The 25819-nt window shown below is 39.5% G+C and overlaps 2 protein-coding genes across 7 annotated transcripts; both read right to left on the bottom strand.

The window, feature by feature from the left end:
• Positions 1 to 54: 54 nt before the first annotated feature.
• Positions 55 to 6369, bottom strand: LOC108259204 (hyaluronan and proteoglycan link protein 3). 5 transcript variants are annotated; one of them, XM_047151490.2, is made up of 6 exons: positions 5850 to 6369; positions 5075 to 5150; positions 4491 to 4643; positions 3562 to 3930; positions 3021 to 3338; positions 55 to 1737 (listed from the first exon to the last, which is right to left on the bottom strand). In XM_047151490.2, coding segments are annotated over exons 2-6 (1125 nt in total). In that variant the 5' UTR covers positions 5076 to 5150; positions 5850 to 6369; the 3' UTR covers positions 55 to 1453. The 5 variants fall into 5 exon arrangements, with proteins under 5 accessions (XP_047007446.1, XP_017313930.1, XP_053532537.1 ...); XM_017458441.3 differs by having other exon boundaries at positions 3021 to 3323; XM_053676562.1 differs by having other exon boundaries at positions 4491 to 5150.
• A 94-nt stretch (positions 6370 to 6463) lies between these two features.
• mfge8a (milk fat globule EGF and factor V/VIII domain containing a) lies at positions 6464 to 22522 on the bottom strand. Of its 2 annotated transcripts, XM_017458439.3 has the most exons (10): positions 22369 to 22521; positions 21383 to 21508; positions 21153 to 21284; positions 17181 to 17294; positions 15335 to 15516; positions 15061 to 15216; positions 14831 to 14975; positions 14078 to 14280; positions 7927 to 8082; positions 6464 to 7341 (listed from the first exon to the last, which is right to left on the bottom strand). In XM_017458439.3, exons 1-10 carry the CDS (start codon positions 22445 to 22447, stop codon positions 7198 to 7200), a joined length of 1437 nt encoding a protein of 478 aa, XP_017313928.1. In that variant the 5' UTR covers positions 22448 to 22521; the 3' UTR covers positions 6464 to 7197. The 2 variants fall into 2 exon arrangements, with proteins under 2 accessions (XP_017313928.1, XP_017313929.1); XM_017458440.3 differs by lacking the exon at positions 17181 to 17294 and having other exon boundaries at positions 22369 to 22522.
• Positions 22523 to 25819: the final 3297 nt, after the last annotated feature.

Below are 25819 nucleotides of genomic sequence, written 5' to 3'. Positions count from 1 at the left end.
GTTAGGACTTTTACTCTGAGACATTATTCACAGTTCACAGGTGATGGAAAGTGTTTTCACCTTGTCCAGCCCAGTCTAAAAATGCAGCTGGGCTTGGAATAGAGCAATAAGTACCCTTGAAATTACAAGAGTTGTAAAATTACAAGCGTTGCAGTGTGCTCAGTAGGGTGGAGTGTAGGGTAGCCTTTGACTGAATGGGCTCTTTTAGGGCTCCTCTTATGCACACGGCCCTTTCTCCTCTCTTACCTAGAGCTCCTCCACGTCCACAGGGTACACTCACACACTGAGACCCCTACTGGTAGGACAGGTTCAGTTTCAGAGCTGAAGTGGAAATTTGTAAGGCAGTAACTCATTTATCAAGCGTCTCAAGTGTGATTATACAGTTGGTTTCTCTTTAGTAATCTAACAGGATTCATTAGGATGTAGAACTGATCCTTGATCAGTGCAGGCTGAGTAGTTAATGATACAGAAATACACTGCTGGTAGAAAAATACATTATGTGGTCATTTTGATGTGCAATTGCTATATATTTTTTTACGAAAATGGCATATTTTTGCATTAAATGAAACCACCACCTTTTGTATTCATATAGAACTTAATATTTAAAAAAAAAAAAAGTTACATCTTTCCTATTTCTTAGAAATGAATGAATCTAGAAAGGTAGTTCATAAAAGCAAGGTATGATTAAATAGTTGATAATATAAATATCTACAAGACAATAATCACATTATCCATTTTTTTAGTTCAGAAAGTGCTTCAGGGTTCAGAAGCTCCACTAAAATGATGATGATGAGAATAATAATAATAATAATAATAATAATAATAATAATAATAATAATAAAGAGAAAAGAGCTTGACAGAAATATTTAACCTGATATAACTGAAAATACATAACCATTACTGTGACTAATGATAAGAAACTTATGCTTGATCAATCTAAGCAGCTTTGTCTTTTTTGAAATTGGAAATTAAAAATAATTTTCAGGGAACAATTTGGATTTTGTATTAGTATTAGTGTGCCTTGATATTTTCGTGAAGTTAGTAAGGTAAATATTGTTTCATGAATAATGAAAAATTTTAAATGTATTAGTAAAAGTAGGGGATTACTGGCCTAAATGTCTGATCTTTCTTCAGCTAAAATTAGTTTAATCAGATGGGATTTAATTGGAAAAACACTATGTCCATATGCTCTTGTTGTAATAATTTGTCACTGAAATTATGAACTAGGTACTTGTACATAATTAATATTTTTCCTAGTGACCTAAGCTATTCAAATCAATCTGAGGCAGAATCTCAATTATATCTGGACAATGTGTAAGGTTAAATTGTCAATCAAATTTGTCCTTCCATCTCTTCTCATCCAAGTTCTTAGAAAAGTCCAAACATACAGTTAGATAGACGGCTGTTGTACCTCTTATTTCACATTCAACAGGCACTAAGTCTCAAAGATCCTTTACCTAGATCTATAGCAGTATACACCGTGTCTGTGATATGGCAAAGGGAAGCCAAAGCTACGGACCCCTGACTTCAGAGGGCCACAGTTCGGGCGAGGGTTGCTGATTGGGTAACGCAGGCTTCCATCTGCTAGCCATCCTGCATCACATTGGTCCAGCTCTGAAAACATCCATGCTGCAAACAACTGACCAACTTTGGCAATCTGTGCACCATCGTCAATACAGGCCTGGACTGCCATGGTAAAGTTGAACTTCTGAGGATGCTGCAAGAAGTACACTTGTCCTGGAGGAGAATAGAACAATACACCAAATCAAGTTCATTACGGCCATCAGAAGTGCATAAATTTAGTACAGAACCATTTAGCATTTAATGTAATTATATAGTGAGAAACAACTTACTACTTTTACTTAAGTTGTCAGAATTTGTTATCACAGAATAAAAATAGCTTTGGCTCCACGGCTATCTGCAACTCTTATCTGTAAGCTAACTATCTAACTAAATACAGCACTATACTAATCTCCCCAGATAAATTGTTAACTTATCTAATGATAACCTCCTCAACAACAACTACTCAAATCTGCCTGGCCACATTTTCTAACAAGCTAGCTAAAGTCAGACTAAGTGTCATATAATTTAAACCAAGCACTAAATAACATTAGCCCACAATATATATTGATATATTATCATGCAACCATGCTTTCTATCATGGTAGCTAGCATTAGACTAACTAGTATATAATTAAGCTTGAGCCAGGTGGCATACTGAGTGCAGGTATATTTTTCAATTTTCATATAGAAGCAAAGATATACTGTTGTTATGGAACATTAAGAATCAATTATGAAGTCTTAGGAATAATAGAATGATCTCTACTGAGAGAGACCATTATTGCTTTTGGGTGTCAGAATTTCTTATCTAAGTGTTGAGTGTGGTTGAAGTCAGAATCTGTTATCAGAGTGAAAATAGCACTGGCCCCTTGGCTATCTGCAATATTAAACAAGGAAAAAAGGAAGTGTATGTGCGCAACAGTAACCAGCAACCTCAACACAGTGCTAAGCTAATATTGTCGGTTAAATAGGTAGCTTAGATAATAGTATCTCTTCAGGGGAAGACTTTAGTAGCTAGACAAGTTTGCTAACAACCTAGGTTAAACGTAGGTGTCATGTAATTAAAACCAAGAGGTAGCAAGCTAGCTAACTTTAGACTATAGATTATATTTTATCTACCAGTAGCCAGGATATCTAGAAAGCTATTTCACACAATAAAATAGTTTGACTAATGATAGCTAGGTTTTTTGGTTTAATTATAGTATATGATACCTAACTTTAGCCTAACTGGAAATTAATTTCCAAGTGGAAGTTAGCAGTGATTCTACATTTTATATCATTTATATCATTATTCATGTGTTTATTTTAGACATGGAAGACACTTTGATGTTTGATGTCACATAAATAATTGAGCAATCGCAACTGAAAGAAGACCATAACAACTTTCGATACAAAACTCAACAGTAAAGTATTTCTCATAGTTCTAAAGTTTACCTCTAAAGAGGCAAAATTAAGTCTTACCCATAACAGTGGAGGTAAAACAGAAGACATCATAACGGTTTCTATGTTTATGCCTGGCTCCATAGCTGCGTAACCCAGGAGCCAGATCAAGGCCTCCGCAAGGCTGTCGGGGCTGGACAATGGGGTACTGCACTGTGCCATCTGCCAGCCAGCCAGCATTACACCAGTCCAGCCCTCCCTGCCATGCAGCGAAGAGCTGATCGAATGTGGCGATAGCAGCATCTTGGTCATTACAGGCTTTTTGGGCTTCCTTGAAGGCTAGGTTGTAGCGGCCATGTTGAGGCTGGTAGGGAAACACCACTCCTGAAACATATGGACCTAATCTATGATCAGCATGTCGCAGGGTTACACATAGAAGCAAAAGAACTGAAGGACCTTACACAGTGGGAGAAATGTCTTGACTTACTACTACTAGACATGTCAAATATCTCTCTCATATAACTGAAAATCTTCTTAACAGGCCACATAATCTAATGAAGTTTTAAGGTTTGTATTTGTAAGAAAAATGATAAAGCTTGTATTTGAGAAGCTTAGCTCCCACCTCTGAACCCTAAATTCACTGTTGCACTCTCATCCTCCAACCCGTCAATAACCTCACAGCGATACTGTCCACTGTCCTGCAGGCTCACATTGGTGATAATGAGTGAAATGTCTCCTTGGACATCCTTCTGAAGATGCACTCGATCTTTAAACGCTCCAAAGCTTCGTTCACGGTGACCAATAGACACAAGCACATTGGACGCTTCGTCCCCGGAGTGTAGTAACAAGGACCATTTGACCCTCACCCTCCGAGGGCTGATTAATGGAGGCTCGTACCTGAACTGGCAGGGCAGGGTGACATTACTACCCCTCACAGCAAACACAGAGTGTGGCTGAACTTCAACTCGCAGTTTTATGCCATTGAAATGAACTGTACACAAAGAAAATAGTTAGGGATTAGAACAGGACAATAAGCCTAAAAGATGAAAAATCCAGTTTTGACCAAAATAGATTTTATTCTGACTATAACATACTTTGACAACTAAACTTGCAGTCACAGAGGAATCTTTAAATACAATTTTATATATAGCATATTGTAGAAAATGTCCAAATGTCAACATGCGAAGGGTTTTTACAGGCTACCACACACACACACAAACAACACACACACACACACACACACACATATATATATATATATATAATATATATATATATATATATATATATATATATATATATATATATATATATATATATATAAATGTGGAAAAACTTTGGCCTCCTCATTTGAAAACTTGTCCAAAATACTGTATTTTTATTACGTAAAATAATTTAAAAGTGACATACAAGCAACTCTATGTCTAAGCAATTGTTTGTTTAAAAAGTAGAAAATATTTTCTTTACGGTCATAAATGTAGTAACTGCTTTGGTAAAATTACCACTATGAGTAAAAATATTGTTTTTCAACAGGCACTCCTGTAAACATACTTTCTCCATTCGCACTTCCATTCAAGATGTTTTGGTAGAAGAAGTCACTGGAAAAAGTGGAGTTTGCATGGCAAGAGTAGAGTACTTGCAGGGTAAAGACCAGTAGAGTGTGTACTTTTGCCATTTGGAACAGCCCTCTTGGAAATCCTCCCACTATAACAGTGATAGCAAAACTATTTAGGCAATGAAAAAGTACTGGCTTTTCTCAGCAAGGCAACCAAAGACAGACAATAGCAAGCAAAGCAAAGAAAAACATGTCACACTCTTTACTGCCATAGTATCTTACTGGGAAAAGCTGACAACTTTACAGTAACTTTAAGTTGCAAAGTTATGAAGTATTATGACAGACTATGCAACTTATTTGTGCAGTTTTTAGCATACTTGGATAAAAGTATCATAACTCATTAATGAAGCTATCACATGCCACTGTAGAATGTCTTAATACTGTTTCTCTATCATACATATCGCAATAAAGCTAATTTCTTAAGGAACTACAATAAAACATTACACAGACACATACCAACAATATTAAACTGTTTTAACGGACTCTACAGGCATCTATAACATGATCCATGTTTACTCACTCTGTGATCTTTAATTGTACTTTCCTGAGTTCCTGTATCTGGCTTTAAACAGAGATTTACTAATCCTAAGGTGACGCTGAGCCGAGAGGATGGAAAGAAGACATATGAAAGATGAGACATAGGACAAGAGGTCATTTAAAGCTACGTTAGAGGAGGATCCTTCAGCTTTAATATATTCAGATACATCAGACTATAGAGAGAACCTTCACAGCAACAGGAAATTGACTTTGATTACTACATTTAATTAGATTTTCTAATATAATAACACTGCGTGTCACAAACATTTCACCCTTACTATATTACAAATTCAAAAACATTAATCCATGGTAAACTAGCAGATTTAATTGCAGTATTTACCCAGACACAATGAATTATAATACTACTTGTAAATGTAAAACCCATTAGAAAGTTAGATGAGGAATTGTTTTCCTGTTCCCCCAATCTAAGGATTTTTGGCTCTCATTTCTGCTGACAATTTTTTCCCTCCTTTCTGTTGATTAGTTCCTTGTTATGGTACATTTATCACTACAGCCTGAACCATAACAGATGAGCTCATCAGGAAACAACTGTCATAGAGTACTGAAAGAAGAGAGACATCTTGCTTGCCACAAAGTGTCCACAAATCTAATAACAGGGTAAGACAGTGCCAAGAAGATAATAAAAGCTTTGCAGAATTGCAGTATCATGTAGCTGGTGTAGGTCAAGTGTTACCATAAAAAAATCTAAATAATGAAGAAAAAAATCACACAAATAAATTTTTTTAATTGAATCTTACCTCTTTGTATCTTTTTGTAATTACGAGACTTAAAAACTGCAAGGTCTCAAGAAATAAAGAGCTGTGTCTCACCACCAGTATCTAAGAGCACAGACTGCACACACCTGGGCAGATACCAATCTAAAACTCCAGAAAAAAAAAAGAGGCTTTGTTGATTCGTCAGCTGTCTGTTTCAGAGCTCATCTAGATTCCCCCTGTCTGTCCTCACACACAGAGAGCCATTACATGGGTTTAGAAGGCAGTGTGTATACACTCACAGGATCAGATGAAAGGCTTTGCTCCAGGGTAGGAATGCTGATCGGGTGCAGGGAGCTGAGGAGGAGCCTGTAATTTGTGTAGTAAAGTTTAGACCGCAAAGGCCTCGGCTGTAAATGTTAATATAATCTCTTGCATTTGCTAGTTGTTGCATGACATTGTTTCTACGAGGTGATGCAAACAAAGAAATGGGATTCTTGGAAGTCTGTAAAAGGCAAGATTCTGTAGCACTATAATTGGGGATTTAGGAATGCACGAAGATGGAGTAACTCATACTTTACCTATTTAAAGACTGGCTTTTGCCATTTATTGCTTAATTGTGCTTTGAAAGTGCTTTATATAATCACACAAAGAGAAGAAACAATCCTTAAGCATTTATTAAGAATGGCTGTTAATGAGAAACATACAGTGCATTTTATTAAAAAAAAAAATAAAAGAATAATAAAAAAAAAAAACCTTTCTACACTTCTGTATGAATTTGGTTGTTGAAACTGTCAATACAAATATACAAAGCAAAATGTAGATTAGAAATCACAAATTTTACTTAAAAATGCATGCAGAATCATATCAGTGAAATACTAGTAGTGGGACACTTTCATATTTACCAACAAATTTAATTATATTCATATTGATTTGCCTCAATTTTTAGACCATACTCTTTTATATTTTAGAATTTATGCTTTATATTAATTTATTGCACAATCCCTGACTACATACTCTATAGTCTTTGACCAAAAATCAGAGTAAGCTAAAAAGTAATATGGACATCAGGCTGATTACTGGGGACTAGAATGCTTGTAGGACTGGTTAATGCATTCATGTACTATATGAATGCATTAATATCTCTAAAATTTCAGAATCGTACAATATAAAAATGACAAACAAAAGTGCCAGTATTAATCTAGGCATATTAGCAACAGATACCAAGACGAATTACAAGATTGTATCATTCTAAATCAGCCAGACAATCCAGTCAGTACAATTTATTCTATATTCTCAGCCAAACCATTAACACACAGTGACTGCTTATATCTAAGATGATAATACACAACCAGGTACTGGACAAAACATGCCATGATCCTCTTCATGATTTCTAAGCCTCACAGCCCAGCAGCTCCATCCTTAAAGTGATGCGTTCATGCCACTCCCAAGGCAGGAAGCGCACGAATCGGGCAAGGAAAGGTGGCTCAAACAAGTTCTTTTTGTGTGTATTGTTGTCAATGTTGCCTTGGAAAATCTGAAGCAGAAAAGAAACCTGGGTGAGTCATGTTACATAAGAAGTTTGGGTTTTATACCTAGATTTGTGATGATCAAACCGCTTTCTTTGGCACAGGAAGCATAACAATGAGTGATATTAAGACACAGAGAGCAGCAGTATTAATGCTTCTCATAACAAGAACAATAAGACATAAACTTTTCCTTGTAGCCACAAAGTATACAATGCGCTTCAGTCTTCAGAAATGATCATGATAATAATGATAATGAGTCGTTATTGGTCACATGCACATTACAGCACAGTGAAATTCTTTTCTCTTTGCATATCCCAGCATGTTAGGAGGTTGGGGTCAGAGCACAGGGTCACCCATGATACGGCGCCCTGGAGCAGAGAGGGTTAAGGGTCTTGCTCCAAGGCCCAACAGTGGCAGCTTTGGACTGCTGGGGCTTGAACCCCTGACCTTCCAATCAATAACCCAAGGCCTGGCAGTGCTATGGACTGAACCCCTGACCTTCTGATCAGTAACCCAGATTTGACAATTTGGCATCAGTGCTGTTGTCTATGAAACATAAAAAGAGAAACAAAAGAAAGAGAACATTCACTAACCTTATCTGCTCTGCTGCTTGCATCTTTTACAATGCTCCATGACTGACCATCATCACTGAATGCAATCTTAAAGGCAGACACAAACTGCACAACGCCAAAGTCTTTTGCTCCCTGTGTGATGATGCCTGTGATTCTTTTAGGCTTCTCCAAGTCCAGCTAATGAAGACAGAACACAAAAGACGGCAAGGCCTTGATAAACAGCATTGGACCCATGATATAATCTCTGTAAATAAAGGCCAATGTAAAAGGAATGATAAAATTACGAAATACACACTGCACTAATATACTTTGTGCAACAATTCTAACACTTATGGGGCAGATTTACTAAGAGATACACTTTTTACAGACCTCAAAGCAAACAATTGTACTAAACAAAAAAATGGATATGCAAATGAACCTAAGTAACATACAGCTGTTGCAATATAGCATATTTGTTGTATATGTATTGTATACGATCAATATTTATTTTTATGAAACATATCTACTGCACATTTTGAAGGGCGGCACAGTGACACAATGGGTAGGTTTGGCATCTTACAGCTCCAGGGTCCCTGTTAGTTCCTGAGCTTGTGTTTCTGCTCACCTCAAAAAACATGCATGGAGGTGGATTAACTATGCTACACTGCCCATAGGTGTGAATGAGTGTGTGAATATTTATGCTAATTTTTCCTTTTGCGATGGACTAACATTCCATGCAGGGTTTATTCCTGCCTTATGCTCAGTGTTCCTGGGATAGACTCCACTATTTTTCATCATGACCCTGATCAGGATAACGCGGTGACTGAAGATGAATGAAAGCTTTTAAAAACTTTGACACTAAGGCCAGAGTATGGTAAAAACAACATGGATAGGTTTAGGTAATCAGGCACTACATAACTACTTTTAGTTTGGGTTGCATATTTTTCAATATCTGCCAAAAACTGTATATTAATGCAGAAATATTAATTCGGTCAATGAATATAAAAGATCTATTCTAACTATTTCATTAGTAAGCTATTTCTGTCTGGATAAATCAGAAGAGGTAGTTCATTCACTCATTCCTGGTCACAAAATGCACATGGACATGTGAACATGAGAAACTCCTAGCTCCTTCACTATTCTCATATCTCAGACCAGCCATGACTCGGTTTCCCAAGAAGCAACACCCACTTCTCACATGGCTGCTGAGGACTACACTTCCCACACATGCATGCGCTCACCATTGTTTACGTTCCCGACCTCGATTTTTGCCCCGTTTGTTTTGTTTGCATGATCGCCTGACAACTGCCTGTTTCTCGACTACGAACTTTGTTTACTCCTTTGGTTTATACTGCCTGAATCTGCCGCCCGCACCTGCTTCTGTATTCCCCACGGTACGTGACAGATTACTTCACCTCCAAATGGAAGCAGCGGGGTATCCGCGGTGGCATCAAGCCGTTGAAGGCCATGGTCGGATTATTAGCGACCAGAGACAACAGCTAGCCAACCTGACTGAGCAGGTAGCTAGGCTAGCTCAAGCCACGCCGGTCGCTACACCAACGACTGCGCATTTTCCTCCTATACTGGCCCCAGAGAAATACGACCGGCCACAGCAGGGAGACAGCACCATCACTACCATGGATTAACTGACAGAGCGATTTCAGATCAACTTTGATCACTCTCCACTACAACAGGGAGACCGGGGAGGAATTACTGACCCTGAAGAAAGGGACACGCTGCGTTGCAGATTATGCTTTAGAGTTTCGTACTGTCGCGGCCAGGAGAGGATGGAACCAACCCGCCCTCAAGACTATGTTTCGCCACGGACTGAATACGGAGATAGTAACAGAACTGGCATGTCGCGATGATCAGCTAACTCTTGACTCACTTAACCTGGCTCTTCGCCTAGACTGCCTGCTACAGAGCCGCTGCCCAGTACGCAGCGAGGCAGATGTTGCGGTGCAAAGTCTCCCCGCTGAACCAATGCAGCTGGGTCGGGCGTGGGTTAACACAGAGGAGAGAGAGAGACAGCGTTGCGAGCTTCGTTGCTTCTACTGCGGTGAGGAGAAGCACTTCATATAACAATGCCCTCAAGCAAAGCTGTGACGTAGGAGACAACGGAGCGGCTAAGCTACCTCAGCCAGGGTTGAGTTTGGGTCCTTTAACCCAGAGTGCATTTCAATCTGCATTCTTGCTGCCGGTCATAGTGGAATACTCAGGACTAAGTTGTACTTTAAAAACACTGATTGACTCAGGAGCGGCAGGGAATTTCATTGACCAGACCACCATACAGCAGCACAACATCCCCGTTCGCCCACTAATCACACCACGCAGGATCCAAGCCATTGATGGGGCCCCCATCGGGGGGGGGTTCATCACATATTGCACTGAACCACTCAAAATCCGGACCAGCGCACTCCATCAGGAAAGCATGGTGTTCTACGTCACAGTGTCTGCCAGACATCCAGTGGTCCTAGGCCTCCCCTGGTTAGAACACCACAACCCGGGTATTTCCTGGACTCACAAGGAGATCACGCACTGGTCCCCCCATTGCATCAAACATTGTCTTCGGACACCAGTGATCATGCTAGGGACCACCTCCATCGAGAGCCCAAACCAGACTACCACAGTCCACATTCCCACTGAATAACAGGACCTCAGCGAGGCGTTTAGCAAAGAAAAGGCCAGTGGATTACCACCTCATCGGCCCTACGACCGCGCCATTGATCTGCTTCCGGGCACTACGCCACCCCGAGGAAGGGTTTACCCACTATCACAGACTGAACAGAGAGCAATGGAGGAATACATCCAAGAGGCACTACAACAGGGCTACATAAGACCCCCTACGTCCCCAGCATCTGCCGGATTCTTCTTTGTGGAGAAAAAGGTAGGAGGGTTACGACCATGCATAGACTACAGGGGTCTAAACCAATGCTGTATCAAGTATCGCTACCCTCTTCCGTTAGTACCAGTCATTCTAGAACAACTTTGCGCTGCTACCATCTTCACAAAGCTGGACCTCTGCAGTGCTTACAACCTGGTCTGGATCAGAGAGGGAGACGAGTGGAAGACGGGGTTTAGCATCACCTCCGGGCACTACGAATACCTGGTAATGCCGTATGGGCTTTATAGCGCTCCCTCTGTCTTCCAGTGTCTAATAAACGATGTCTTAAGGGACATTCTGGGACGTAACTTAATCACGTACATTGACGATATATTGATCTATTCCAGTTCCAAGGAGGAGCACGTTCACCATGTCTGTAACATCCTGCAATGATTACTCCAGCACCAGCTGTACGTCAAAACCGAAAAGTGTGAGTTCCATAAGGACACCATTTCATTTCTGGGGTACATCATCAGCCCTGAGGGGGTTACCATGGACCAAGTAAAAGTAAAAGCAGTGGTAGACTGGCCCAAGCCTGCAACAGTGAAGGAGCTACAGAGATTCCTGGGTTTCGCCAATTTCTACAGAAGGTTCATCTGAAATTTCAGCTCCATAGCAAACCAACTGACGTCCTTGTTGAAAGGAAAGCCCAAAGGCCTGCCATGGAACCCAGCTGCCCAAGCAGCACTTGATCAGCTCAAGAAGGCCTTCACAACCGCTCCCATTATCAAGCACCCACACCCATCCAAACCATTCGTGGTGGAGGTCGACGCATCAGAGACAGGCGTAGGAGCTGTTCTCTCTCAGCGTTTCGGAGAGAGGCCCAAACTCCATCCGGTGGCATTCTTTTCACGAAAACTATCACCTGCCGAAAGAAACTACGATGTGGGCAATAGAGAACTCTTGGCCGTTAAGCTAGCCCTGGAAGAATGGTGACACTGGCTGCAGCGAACACCCTTTCATCATATCCACTGATCACAAAAACCCAATGGTCACTGTTTTTCGCCAGGTTCCAGTCACCCTGTCATACCGACCCGAATCCAAGAACACTAAGGCTGATGCCCTGTCTCGTCTGGACAACACCGAGGTTCAGAGGAGTACATCATACCCCCTCATGTATTATCAGTGCCCTAGAGTAGGAGCTGGATCAAGCGGTAGAGAACATTCCCCAGTCACAAGTTCCAGAAACATGCCCCTCAGGAAGACGATTCGTGCCTGAATGGCACTGACAGGAACTCGTCATCTGGGCCCACACGGTGGTTGGCACAGGTCACCCAGGGGCACAACGCACCTACCATCTATTATGGGAGAAGTACTGGTGGCCTAATATTGGAGAGGGAGATACACAGAGTGGTGGCGTCATGTTCATCATGTGCACAGAGTAAGGTACCACGGACACGGCAAGCTCCAACCCATGCCCGTACTAGAACACCCATGGTCACATATATCTATTGACTTTGTTACAGATCTACCCAAGTCCCAAGGTAACACAACCATTCTGGTAACAGTGGACCGCTTTTCAAAGTCAGTAAGGTTCGTTCCACTACACACCCTGCCCACCGCATTCATGACAACCGAATTACTATTTCAGCATGTATTCAGTTACTTCGGCATCCCGGAGGAAATAGTCTGTGATCCAAGACCTCAATTCACATCCAGGGTATGGTCCAGTTTTATGGAAAAAATGGGGATCACAGTCAATCTCACATCTGGTTATCATCCACAAGCTAACAGCCAAGTGGAACGAGTCAACCAGGAACTAGGCCAGTTCCTTAGGAAATTCTGTGCCTCTAACCCCGAGGATTGGAGCAGATTCCTTCCGTCGGCCGAATATCCTCAAAATTCACTACAACACTCAGCCACGGGCCTCCATTTCAGTGCGTCCTAGGCTACCAACCCCCACTGTTTCCTTGGAATGCAACTCCCACGGAATCACCAGCAGTGGATCAGTGGTTCCAGAGGAGCGAACAAGTTTGGTCCAACACACACCAGTGCCTGAGACAGATGCCACACACATACAAATGTAGAGCTAATCGCTGCCGCAGTGAACATCCACATTACCAGCCTGGAGATAGGGTTTGGTTATCCACAAGGGACTTGAGACAACCACATGGCTGCAAAAAACTCACACAAATGATACATGGGGCCATTCAAGATCCTCAAACAAATCAATGAGGTTACCTACCATCTGGAATTACCTTGACACAGCCGCATAGCCCCCTCCTTCCACGTGTCTTAAGCCCGTCATCACAGGACCTCTAGCCACGCAGGTGCCCTCCGAAACCCCTCTTGTACCACTGGAGATCGATGGGCAACCTGCATACCTGATCAAGAATATCCTCAACTCTAGGCGCAGGAGAAGTAAGCTGGAATATTTAGTCGAGTGTGAGGGCTACGGACCAGAAGAACAATGCTGGATTCCAACACAAGACATACTGGACCCACAGCTCAGCAAGGACTTCCATGCAGCTCACCCTGAACTTCCAGGTCCACGACCCCAGGGGAGACCCAGAAAGAGAACTCTGCTCCCGGAGTGAGCCCTTTGGGGGGGGGGGGGGGGGGGTTTCTGTCATATCTCAGCCCAGCTATGACTCGGTTTCCTGAGAAGCAACACCCAATTCTAACATGGCCGCTGAGGACTACACTTCCCACACACACATGCGCTCACCTTCCCCAGAGTTATGATCACACACACCTGCAGCCAATCACTTCGCCCTCTCACCGCAGCTTTTAAGAGACTTTGGATGCAGACATACTTTGCGAAGTAAACGTTCAGCTGACTAGTTTCTCTGTCGTTATCCAAGCCTTCTACCACGTTTATTGCAAAGTGACGTTGACCATTGTTTACGTTCCCGACCTCGATTTCTGCCTTGCCCTGTTTGTTTTGTTTGCATGATCGCCTGACCCCTGCTTGTTTCTCGACTACGAACTTTGTTTACTCCTCTAGATTATACTGCCTGAATCTGCTGCCTACATCTGCTTCCGTATTCTCCACGGTACGTGACAACTATGTTGATCTCCACCCTGTATTTGGGCTTTAGGAGGGACCAGCTCATAAATGCATATATAATGGGGCAAAACTACGATGGAACTAGGTAAGTACGATGAAACTAACAGGGACTTGTGTTAGGAGGAGTGAGTAATGTGAGAGATGTCTTGATCTGGTTGAGTTTAACAGGTGAATCCAGCAATATATGATTAAATAAATAAATAAATGATCAAGGCCATTAGATTTGCAATACAGCAATACAATTGTTTTGTTTTGCTTTTTTAATGTGAACTTAAAGGCTTAAAAGAAGCACTAGTCACCTGAAGCCACTCAGTGCGGTTGTTGCTGGCTGGGGACCAGGCGTTGGTTTTGCCCTGCTTGTCCAGGCGAGCATAGTGTGGAAGCCATGTAAATGCATCTATGCCCCAGGTGCGGAAAGCGCTGGAAGCCGACAGCTGGTTGTCTGAGATAAGACGAGACTTCATACCCAGGGACTCAGTGCAGCCTACAGCACTGGAGTAGACTGTAACCAGAAAGATGGAAGAGGAGGGACAATGATAAATATGCTGGCAAATGCAAAGAATAACACAGTAATGAAATAGCACATGAAAGGGAGAGATCAATTTCAGCTAAAGCCTGGGAGTAAGAAGTAATGGATAGAGATAAATATGAGAATAGAAAAAAATAGTATGTATAAAGTAACAAAACATTGAATATAGGGTATGAAATACAAAGAAAACACTGAAAGATAATAAAATAAATAAATGTAATAATAAATAATAAATGAAGCAAAGTAAAACACACACACACACACACACACACACACACACCACATACACGTGTATATGACATTTAATCTATTTAGCAAGTGAGTTTTTAGTCCAGGCTTTTGCATCATGCATTTAAAAAAAAAAATTGGAGGCTATAACATGATTCTGATGCTATGTAGAAAATAAACCCTCACTCTTAAACTGTCTTTTAAAAATTCTAGATGCTAGTAAAAGTGAGTGGCATATATCGCAGTCATTCTGCTCAAAGAAAACAAGATTTTTTTAATCAGTCATCTGAATTACCATTGAGTTCACAGCCAACCAGCTCCAGCCGCAGAGTACATGCTGTGCGGCACACCACAGGGATGATGCGAATGTACTGAGCCACAATCGGGGGGTCAAACAGGTTTGTCTTGGTGCTGTCATTATCGGTGTTCCCAATAAACACCTGCAGGAATGTAAGACAGATGTAAATACCAAACTAAACCACAGAAAAAAAAGACAAAGAGTAATGCATTATCTATGCTACTCACCTTGTCTTTCCTCTGGCCAGAAGTTCTATACATCATATACATTTTGCCATCAAAGCTGGATGCAACCTTGAAGGACTTGATAAACTCAGATGTGCCCATGCGACTGGCTCCTTGTGTGATGATGCCAGTGAGACGCATCTTCTTCTGTAGATCGATCTGAAAGAACAGTCATGGTTAAGAAAACAAAGCCTATCTAAAATGCATTCAGTTTTTGGATAAGTAGCGTAAATTATTATGCGAGACCACAGATTGTCTCAGTGATATTTCTAACAACCTCAAGCCAAGGGTTCTTGTCATTGGGGTCTGAACTCCAAGCGTTGACGAAACCCTGGTTGTTGAGGCGGGCAAGTTCAGGTCCCCACCGCTGCAATCCAAGTATGCCAAAGTGCACAGAGGAGGCAGAGATCTGGGACTCGACAATTCCCCCTTCCTCCATTCCTAACAAAGAGATACAGCCTGCCACAGGAATAGAGACAGATTAGCTCCACATCTATACTGTGATACAGTCCCTTCTGAAAGTTTTGGAACAGCAAGGCCATTTCTATTGTTTTCGCTATACATTGAAGACATTTGGGTTTGAGATTAAAAGAAGAATATGAGATTATAGATCCAAATTTCAGCTTTCATTTCCTGATAATTACATCTAGATGTGTTAAACATCTTAAAACATGCCACCTTTAGTGGCAGACCACCCAATTTGTAGGTGCGAAAAAGTATAGGAACAGATAGTCTTTAAGTAAATTAAATTAAATAACATTTAACATTTGTTTGCATATCCATTGGTTACAATAACTGCATCAATGATATGACCAAACTGTTGCATTTTTCTTTTGTGTTGCTTTTACAGGCTAGGTTTTCTATGGTTTGCATCATGAGCAGATCCATTCTTTCTCACCAATTTGGCCTTTCCATCTCTTTGGTAGAGGTTAATTTTGGGTCCAGAACTTTTGTGGCTCATCTCTGTATTTCTTTGCAAATCTGGCCTTCTGAGTCTTACTGCACGAGTGGTTTTCATCTTGTGGTATGGCCTTTATATTTCTACACTTGAAGTCTTCTTTGAATGATGGATTGTGATACCTTCACCCCTGCCCTGTGAAGGTTGCTGGTGATGTCACTAACTTCACAGCTTTCACTGTGTTTCTGTCATGCTGTTGTTTTCCTTGGCCGACATGTTCCATGTCTGGATGTTAGTACACCAGTGGTTTCTTTCTTTTTCAGGACATGCCAAATTGTTGTATTGGCTATGCCCAAAACTTGTGCAATGGCTCTGATAGATTTTCCCTATTTTCTCTGCTTCAAAATCTCTTGCTGTTCTCCCACAGACAGCTCTCTGGCCTTCATGTTGGTTTAACCTTTTTAACAACAAATGCAGTCTTCACAGGCTAAAAATAGGGCTCAAACCAAGAGTATACATTCAGTGCTGTTTATTCTTTAAATAATCAATTTAACAGGGCATACCTTGGCAGTAAGAAACTCCTAGCAGTCAACTGTTCCAATATTTTTGATCACTTAAAAATAGGTGGGTTCAAACAAACAGTGCCAGGTTCTAAGTTGGTTAACATATTTAGATGTAAATATGAGGAAATGGAAGCAAAAAATTCTGATCTGTCTTCTCATAATAAGCTTTTGATCTCAAACCCAAATGTCTTCAATGTACAGTGAAAAAAAAATAGAATTGGCTTTGCTGTTCCAATACTTTTGGAGGAGACTGTATATAGTATAAAGCAATGCTTTGGGTGTTGTATAGTTTTCAAAAATAAACTAAAGATGCTGTATAACTATCTGACTCCTTTACAAATACAATTACTACTACTACTAATAATACAAATAATAAATTTTTAGCTACTGGAACAATAACAGTAACTTTTAATAATGCTGGTTGTTAACTACCAGAGACCATTGTGCGAGAAATGTTCTAGTAACATTGTGAAGCAACAAATTGCATGTTTATGGAGCATGACACAAATTTTATTTTTGTGACATTAAAGAAACACATTCAGGGAAATTATTCATGTGGAACTTTTTACATCTAATAAAATACAAGATAAATATAGGGAAAATACAATCTATGGTACATCCATGAGCGTCATTATTCGAATACTGATCAGTACTATGCTTACTTAGCTGGCATTGCTTCCCTACATAGGGAGAAGGGCACTGGCACGTGTAGTCTCCATCCAAGTCACGACATACGCCTCCATTCTTACAAGGCTGGTTATCACAGTCATTCACATCTGTAAAATTGTGAGTTATCTTATTTCATTTAAAAGTAGCTTGTAAGGCAGTATTCTGTAAGGCAAAGATTTTGTTCACACAAAATAACTGCATGAGTTAACTGCATAATAGTGCATTCTCTGAGTTACCCACTTTTAAACTTCTCTCTAGGGTTATTTAATCAGGTCAGCTATTGGTACGACTATATATGCGGTGAGTAAGCGATGAGTGAGAGCGGTGCAAAGCAGACACTGTGTGCTTTTGCAGATGGAGGCAGGTGCTCCACCTTCCTGTAAACGAGTTTATGATCTCCTGGGACAGTGTACTATCTGGTTCAGATGGACAATCTCTACTGTACACGAAACATCTAGAAAGCTTACAATGGGCTGTAGTGCTGTATGGTTGAGAAAGGCAAACATTCACCAGGGTCCTGAATCTAATGAGAATTTGGGCTCGCAAATCTTTTCTCTTTACACTTTATAACAGGTGGTCATATATTTAATGACTGTTTTTAAACAGGCACCATTGTAGGAATGTGGTCACGAACAGAGGAAAGTCTGGGAATGCACAGCGCAAGGTCATGACCTCAGATAAAACCTGGGGCAATCACTGGCAATGCAACATCTGCAGAAGGCATGATTGGAGTAGAGACACCAGATAAAACCTATTAAAGGTGTGCTTTAAACAGAATTAAGAAGATGACATTCTGTGCTTCACTTGGCCCAAGGTAAGGCTAAACTATAAAAAGCAATGATACGTAGATCCCTACATGGAGAAAAAGGCCTTTTGGTATATTTTATGTCATCAGGAGTTGTTGATGGAGAAGTGAAGCCTAATTTGGAAATATAGAGGAAGTGAAGTTTCATGACTAAAAATGTTAAAAGACTATTCTTACCTAACTCTGAGCATGGAGAACTCAATGTATACATGAATGCATCTACTTTATTATGCATAAAGCTTAGACTGCAATTTTTTTCCCCCTCACACAAAGAAAGAGGCTTTATGAGGTCATTCAGCTGCATGGGAAGAGATGTTCTTCCACACACACACACACACACACACACACACACACACTGGAGGCACTGAGGCAGACAAGTAGCACATTGGGAGAAAAAGAGGGGCTCGGACAAGCTCTAAAGTAAATTTCTTTGCCGTTTTAATTACTTTTTAAAATAATTTTCTTATTTAAAACAACTGTCCAAATGTCCAAGAATCCTTACTCTAGATAATTTGCCGCTCAAATAAAAAAACAAATCTGTGTAATCTGTTTTATTATGCTGAATACTTATTTGTCAGTGAATAAATACGTCAATTTTTTAGAGTGAATTTGCAAGCTATAGGCTACTATTAGAAAAAATATGACAGTAAACAAAATCTCCATTTTATCTTACGACAGTGCTTGGTTTATTTGTGTAATTTGTTTAGCACTCCAAATGACACACATATTACAGACCTATCTCCTTTATACCTTTGCATACCAATTTAAAATGGAATTCCACCAGCTTTTTATGGAACTCCAGAAAACCTTGTAAGCTTCCAACAATACAATATGTGCTTATACACTACCTGGCACCTCAGACCAGAAAGCAGGACTTCTGTCATTATTCTGTTTTTTTCAAGTAGCCAAAATACATTCCCTTCTAGAAACTTGATTCAATATAAACGGATTAAAAATGTTTTACAATATGCTCTAGTTCACATTTTTTCTATTGTTTGTTTTCCTGTAATTTCCAGTAGTCACCACTAAGTGGCAGTATGCTCTGGAACTAACCAGTATAGGCAAAAAAAAAAAAGAAAGAAAGAAAGAAAGAAAAAAAAAAGCCTGTTGTGCTCTGAAGAAGACAGGCTGTACTTATCATAGGCTTAAGAGTCTGCAGTCCAAAGCAAAACACAAAAAGACCCTAATCTACCTTTACGCTTCTCATCAGCACCAACCACTCTGTGCCAAAAACTCCTAAGAGGATTGATGGGACCTGAAAACAGCTTGGGCTCAAGCCCAGATCAGCTTCCCACGTGCGCAAACACGCAGTGATAAACACTTAATTTGGGTCAGAGGTGTTTCTGAAGAAGAGAAAAAAACTGTATATACGATGGAGACTACTGGACATCAAAAGTATTATTTAAATTGAATACTATGTATTGCTTTAGAAGATTTTCCTGGATGTTGTCAAAGTTTTCCAGGAACTCACTAAATCTCTCCATTATATTTAAAGTAAAGGTTCTGGAACCTTCTGGATGGCCAAAAGCCCAGACTGGGATATGCTACTATAAAAACCTCTTAAGAGTTTATTAGAGCTTGAGTAATTACACTGGCGCTATAGCAGCTGACCTGTCTAATGCTAAGGCTCTGTCACTGCCAGCAGTGGGGACAGCAAAAGACATATTAAAATTCGGGTAGAATTTAATAGGGATATCTGATACAGTGAATGCTCCATTACAATACTATGGCTAATGACATTTAAAAAAAAAAAAAAAAAAAAGTAATAATTAGTAATCATTAGTAATTAATAATTTGTAAACTTTAATCATTTTAATGTCTAAAAATAAGTATTTACATTGCTTGCTACACTTTAGATAATAATAATTTCAAAAAATTAATATACAGAATATACAGAATATACTGTATGTACAGTGCAATTATAATAAAAGTTGTTGTTTTTTTTAAATGCCACAATGCCTCCTACTTTAATTAAATTCTGGACTTTCCTTAAGTATACACACCAGACTGGGGGCTTATTTCCTATGTTTTGTACTTTACTTTCTGTAGAAGTGTCTATGGAATATTTGAATCTATGCTTAAAATCACATTTAGAGATCTTCTCCTTCCTAGCATTATTCCCACGCTATGGGAGGGTCCGTTTAGATTTTGATTTGGCACAGGTTTTACACCAAATTCCCTCCCATTTTCTCCGGGCTTAGGACCAGCACTGAGTACAACCCAGTGGCTGGAGATCCCTCCCCAGGAATCGAACCTGGGCCACGGCAGTGAGAGCATGGGATCCTTAGCAGCTAGAACACCAGAGAACTCCACATTTAGCTATCATAAAGGGAGAAAAACAGAGCCCAGACAAGCCGAGACTGAGACAAAGACAAGCCAAGACTGGAAAATCATGACAACGCCTATTATTTAAAAACTACCCGTAGTGCTCTCTAACCACAACTGTACATTCTACATCCTGGGTGCGTCTGTTTTACAATGATTATAGCTCCAGATTGGCTGCTGAACAACACAAACTGGAATAAATACTATGACAACGTAAATGCTCTTGCTGTGGCCGGCTTTGAGAAGAGTGTCAAGAGAATACTGCTGATTTCAGAACTGTGACACGATTTGATGAACTGTAAATGATGTTAACACACTTCTTCAGCACCAATATAATGAATAAAGCACAAACAACATAAGTAATGATTTGAGTGCCTATTGATGCAATTTGCTATAGGAAAATCCTTTGGGAAATCCTTAAATACGTCTCAAATATGAATATATGTGAGCACTATGTAGTTATAGTCCACGGAGCATATGATATCTTTGTACACTATTTTGAACACAAGCTTCAGAATGTTGAAGGATGCAGTGAGTTGTATGTGAGGTAATCATTAAAATGAGATAATTTCACATTTGCTGAAGGGCTACTGGACAAAAAAGGTTTCCTCCTTAATTGGCCATGTTTACTGACTATACATACCAGACTCATTTTACTTGCGCAACAAGCATTTCAATGTACATATGTCTTGACTGTGTAAAGTATACATAAACTTGGCTTAACTTGACTTGGCAAATGCAAGGCAAATTGTAAATTACATGATTAGTGCTACTGTATGTACTCCTGCCATCCTGGTCAGTACACCTGCATATTATAATAAGATGGCATACTCACTGATTTGGCAGTTGACGCCCTCAAATCCAGACTGGCATTTGCAAACATAGCCATTAAAAACGTCTCCCCGTCTGGAGTTTGCAATCACCTCACACTCGCCATCATTTTTACATGGGTTAGGGCTGCATGGACCTGACAGAACACATTTGTGGACGTGTCTAAAACTTGCGTATTTCATTAAATACTGCTATCACATATATTTAATCACATAAACATGACGTGACCGTTACCATTCTCTTTGGCAGTACAGGTGTCTCCTGCAAATCCTTCAGCACAGATACAGACAAAAGGTTCCTCTCCTACGCCAGTCACACATGTCCCACCATTGTGGCACCAGTTCACCTCACAGTAGTCTCCTACAAGGACATGAGAATTGAACTCATTTTGGAGTTAAAGCAGGAACTGAGTACTCTTTTGACATGTTTTCGGAAGGGATTGACTGGTCCTGAATGTTAAGTTTTGCGGGAGAATAAAAGGCGAACAGGAGGGGAAAGTTTTTCAAGCTGTTCAATTAGAGGAGGACAGTACAAAAAGTGGCCCAAGCTGTGAGCAGCATGTCCAATGGGGCTGCTGTATCTGCAAACACTGATGTAAACAACAGGCAGCAATCATGTATTAATTATTACTGAGTATTCATGCTTTAAAACTGAAAAAAGCAAGGAAGTGGATAGCTTTCAGTAGTGATGCTGGTAATTGGCTGTTTTAGGGAATACGAGAGAATTTGTGTCAAATTCCAAGACTCAGTTTTATGCCTATAAAAACCAAACCTAAAGATGGACAAGTTATACACAACACATGCTGGGAAGTTGGTAGGAAGGATAGGGTTACAGTACAGGAAAGCCGTACATGTTACACAACATAAACGTATATAAAATGACAGAGCACACGATGGCAACTGAAATATTATTACAATGGCGTGCAACAATGTTTGTAATTACATACAAATATATATATATATATATATATATATATATATATATATATATATATATATATATATATATATATATATATCACATTTTAAGGAATATCATATCAGAAAGAAAATTAAAAGTAAATATATTAAATCACTTTAAATACTACGTTTAATTTAGCTACCTCATGGTCTGATGAGCCAATAATGCAATATTCAGCAAAACAGAGAATGAAAACTAGAACACAAAATACACGGTATAAAACACAATCAAAAACTGATACTGACTAGCTAATGACTTACCATTGACACTCCAAACACAGCAAATAATGAGACTTGAAAGGATAAAACTAGAGGAGCGATGGACACTTCTCAGCCTCATATTGTTTCAGCCCTGACAGTTTCTTTCCACTGACGTCCCTCCAGGGTTTATTTTGCCAAGAAGTGTGGAACAAATATATGGACTGGAGTAAGGATTAACTCCGTGGACTGGAGGTGGGATTAACTCTGTGGACTGGATTTGGGATTAAATCTGTGGACTGGAGTTGGGATTAAATCTGTGGACCGGAGTAAAGAATAAATCTACACTCACCGACCACTTTATTAGGAACACCTGTACGCCTGCACATTCATGCAGTTATCTTATATTGATGTGTTGTGCATTCTGGGATGCTTTTCTCCTCACCACTGTTGTAAAGAGTGATTATTAGAGTTACTATAGACTTCCTGTCAACTCATACATGTCTGGTTATTCTCCTCTGATCTCTGTCATCAACAAGGTGTTTCAGCCTGCAGACTTTCTGCACACAGAATGCTTTTTGTTTTTTGTACCATTCTGTGTAAACACTAGAGACTGTGTTCATGAAATTCCCAGGAGATCTGCAGTTTCTGAGATACTCAAACTAGCCTTTCTGGTACCAACATCCATGGAAAATCAAAATCAAATAACACTTTTTCTTCATTGCGACGTTTGATTATTAACTGAATAAACTGAAGCTCGTGCCCTGTATCTGCATGATTTTTTATATATTTTTTTTTGCATTTTTTTTGTGTGTGTGCTGCTGCCACACAATTGGCTAATTAGATAACTGCATGAATGTGCAGATGTACAGGTGTTCCTAATAAAGTGGCCGGTGAGTGTGTAGACTGTAGTAAAGAAAGAAATGTATTAAAGGTGAAGAAAAAAACTGTGGACTGGGCAATGGAATAAATCTGAGCCTGGAATAAAGAACTCTGAAGAAATCTGTGAAACATGGTTGGCGGTACAAATTTATAGTGTTATAACTTCACTGTCCAATGACAGCACATTGTAGAAACAAAAGACAACATAAAGTGCCAATTCTGCCATAGGACCCTGTAGGTGGGGGCCAATTTTCCCTATCTATTTTAGTTTTCAAGTTGATCAATCCTTGGCTTAGGATAGAGTAAAAACTGGCTCATGCTTGTTCTTAATTTTTTGTGATAGCAATAGTGAACTTCATAAAAATAAAAATAAAAATTATAATAAGTCTATAATACAGCTAAGCAAGCAAATGTCAACAGCTACTAAACAAAACCACTATCAGCATAGCTAACCGCAGAAATATACAATTTGATTGCAGTGTTTCTCATGCTTAGACACTCAGATTTAGACAGCTTACTATGCGAAGTCATTCAGCGTTAGGTTTGCTTTTTCAAAAAATTATATAGCTCAAAGTTTAGCATGATATCTACAGTATGGTAAAATCCAAATTGTGTGTATTCACTTTAATACTGGTATACCATTCAGCCATATTCTAAACTTCATCATCATCATCATCATCATCACCATCGATTCTCCATCCATTAGTTTAATCAGTAATGCTAACATGCATAAATAGAGTGAAACCTCTGTTAGTGTACCATTAGTGTACTCATGAAATCATACAGAATTCAGTGGATAGTAACACAGAATGTCACTTAAGGCAACAACAACAAAAAAAAAATACTTGAAACACAGGCATAGTTTAAAAGAAGTGAGCTGCCACTTAGGTGATCAGAATTCTGAATGTAAATTTATGTTGATTATATAAGAGTTTTTATAAGAGTCTGTCAGCTACACACAAGGAACAGACATAGTGTGATTGTCACATTCCTTGTGTTTAATTGTTTTTATTAAAAACAACTGACATCCCAATAAATCTTTGCCAGTTGGTTGCAGATATTTTTTATTGGATTTTCAAAGAATTCTTTTTATTTATTCATGCAAATGAGGTTTTATCTAATTAATTTTCATGCACTTGTATACTTTATAAACAACTAGATTGTAGTCTTTGGATGAGGTGAGAATTAAATAAAATAAAAATAAATGTTTGAAAAACAGTTCATTTATGTTGTTTATTCATCATATCACAACACCTTATTTATCATTTAATTACCATAGAGGAAAAAACAAAATGTTGGTCTTCCAAACTAATAATTAATGAGATTAATATTGTCTGGGCTGTGTGTCAGTATTAGTTTTGCCCATTCTGTTTTTGGGGTGACATTTGGGGACATATTTAATTGTCCAATTCATAGTTGTGTCTTTAGTGTGAGCAGAGTCAAAAGAGGAGGTACCACAGATAGCTTATCTTTTATATCCTATGTATTGTCTATGAGCTATACATAGTGCTTCAGTGCATGCAGTTCTCAAGTATGTGTGAGATAAAAAGGGAACGCGAGAGCGCCATCCAGTGTTGAATTTGTTGAACTGTTCCTTAACAACAAGAACAACAACAACAATACAACAATAATAATAATAATAATAATAATAATAATAATAATAATAATAATAATAATAATATCCATCAATCTATTGTCTGTACCGCTTATCCTATGCAGGGTTACGGGGCAGCCTAGAGCCTATCTCGGGGAACTCGGGCACAAGGCGGGGGACATCCTGGATGGGGTGCCAACCCATCGCAGGGCATGATCACACACATTCTCACACTACAGATGATTTAGAGATGCCAATCAGCCTACACTGCATGCCTTTAAACTATTTGAGCAAACCGGAGTACCTAGAGGAAACCTCTGTAGCACGGGGAGAACATGCACACTCCATAGACAGGGCAGAGGCGGGAATTGAACCCCCATCCCTTGAGGTGTAAGGCTAACCACTAAGCCACCATGGCCCCCTAATTATACTAATACTGCTACTACTAATAGTAATAATCATCATCATCATCATAATACTCATTATGATTCTTTCTTTCCTTCTTTCTTCTTTTTCCTTATTTTCAGAATTGACTGCTTGATCCAACCCAGAATCTTTTTAAAACGGTTCTGCATGGCACAAAAAAAGTTCTGCTATTGTAAGACAAAACAAAACATGAAATAAAATGAATGAATTATATAGTATATAGAATATATAGAAATATATAGTTTATTTATGTACATTTTGGTTGAACGTTTTCACTAAATAATTATCTATGAAATAATCTTCTTTCTTTTTTTCTTTCTTACTGTCTGTCTGTCTGTCTGTCTCGGCCCTCCTTTCATCAAATAATTCTTTTTTTTTTTTTTAAATCCACATTCCATCCATCCATTCTATACTGCTTATCCTTTTCAGGGTCACGGCGAACCTGGAGCCTTTCCCAGGAAAATATCCACATTATTCATGGCTAAATTCACAGCCAAATAAACCGCTTCCACATCACTAGGGGCGGTTTGTTTGTTAAATGAGGTTGAGGTTGAATCCCTAAAAATTCTGCAATGTAAACATAGTGCACTACGTAGGGCGTAGAAGCCATTA

Source organism: Ictalurus punctatus, chromosome 27 (assembly GCF_001660625.3).
Source record: "Ictalurus punctatus breed USDA103 chromosome 27, Coco_2.0, whole genome shotgun sequence".
In the NCBI taxonomy this organism is placed as follows: Eukaryota; Metazoa; Chordata; class Actinopteri; order Siluriformes; family Ictaluridae; genus Ictalurus; species Ictalurus punctatus.
The sequence above is the reverse complement of the archived record's forward strand: the minus strand, read 5'-3'. Positions and strand labels throughout refer to the sequence as shown.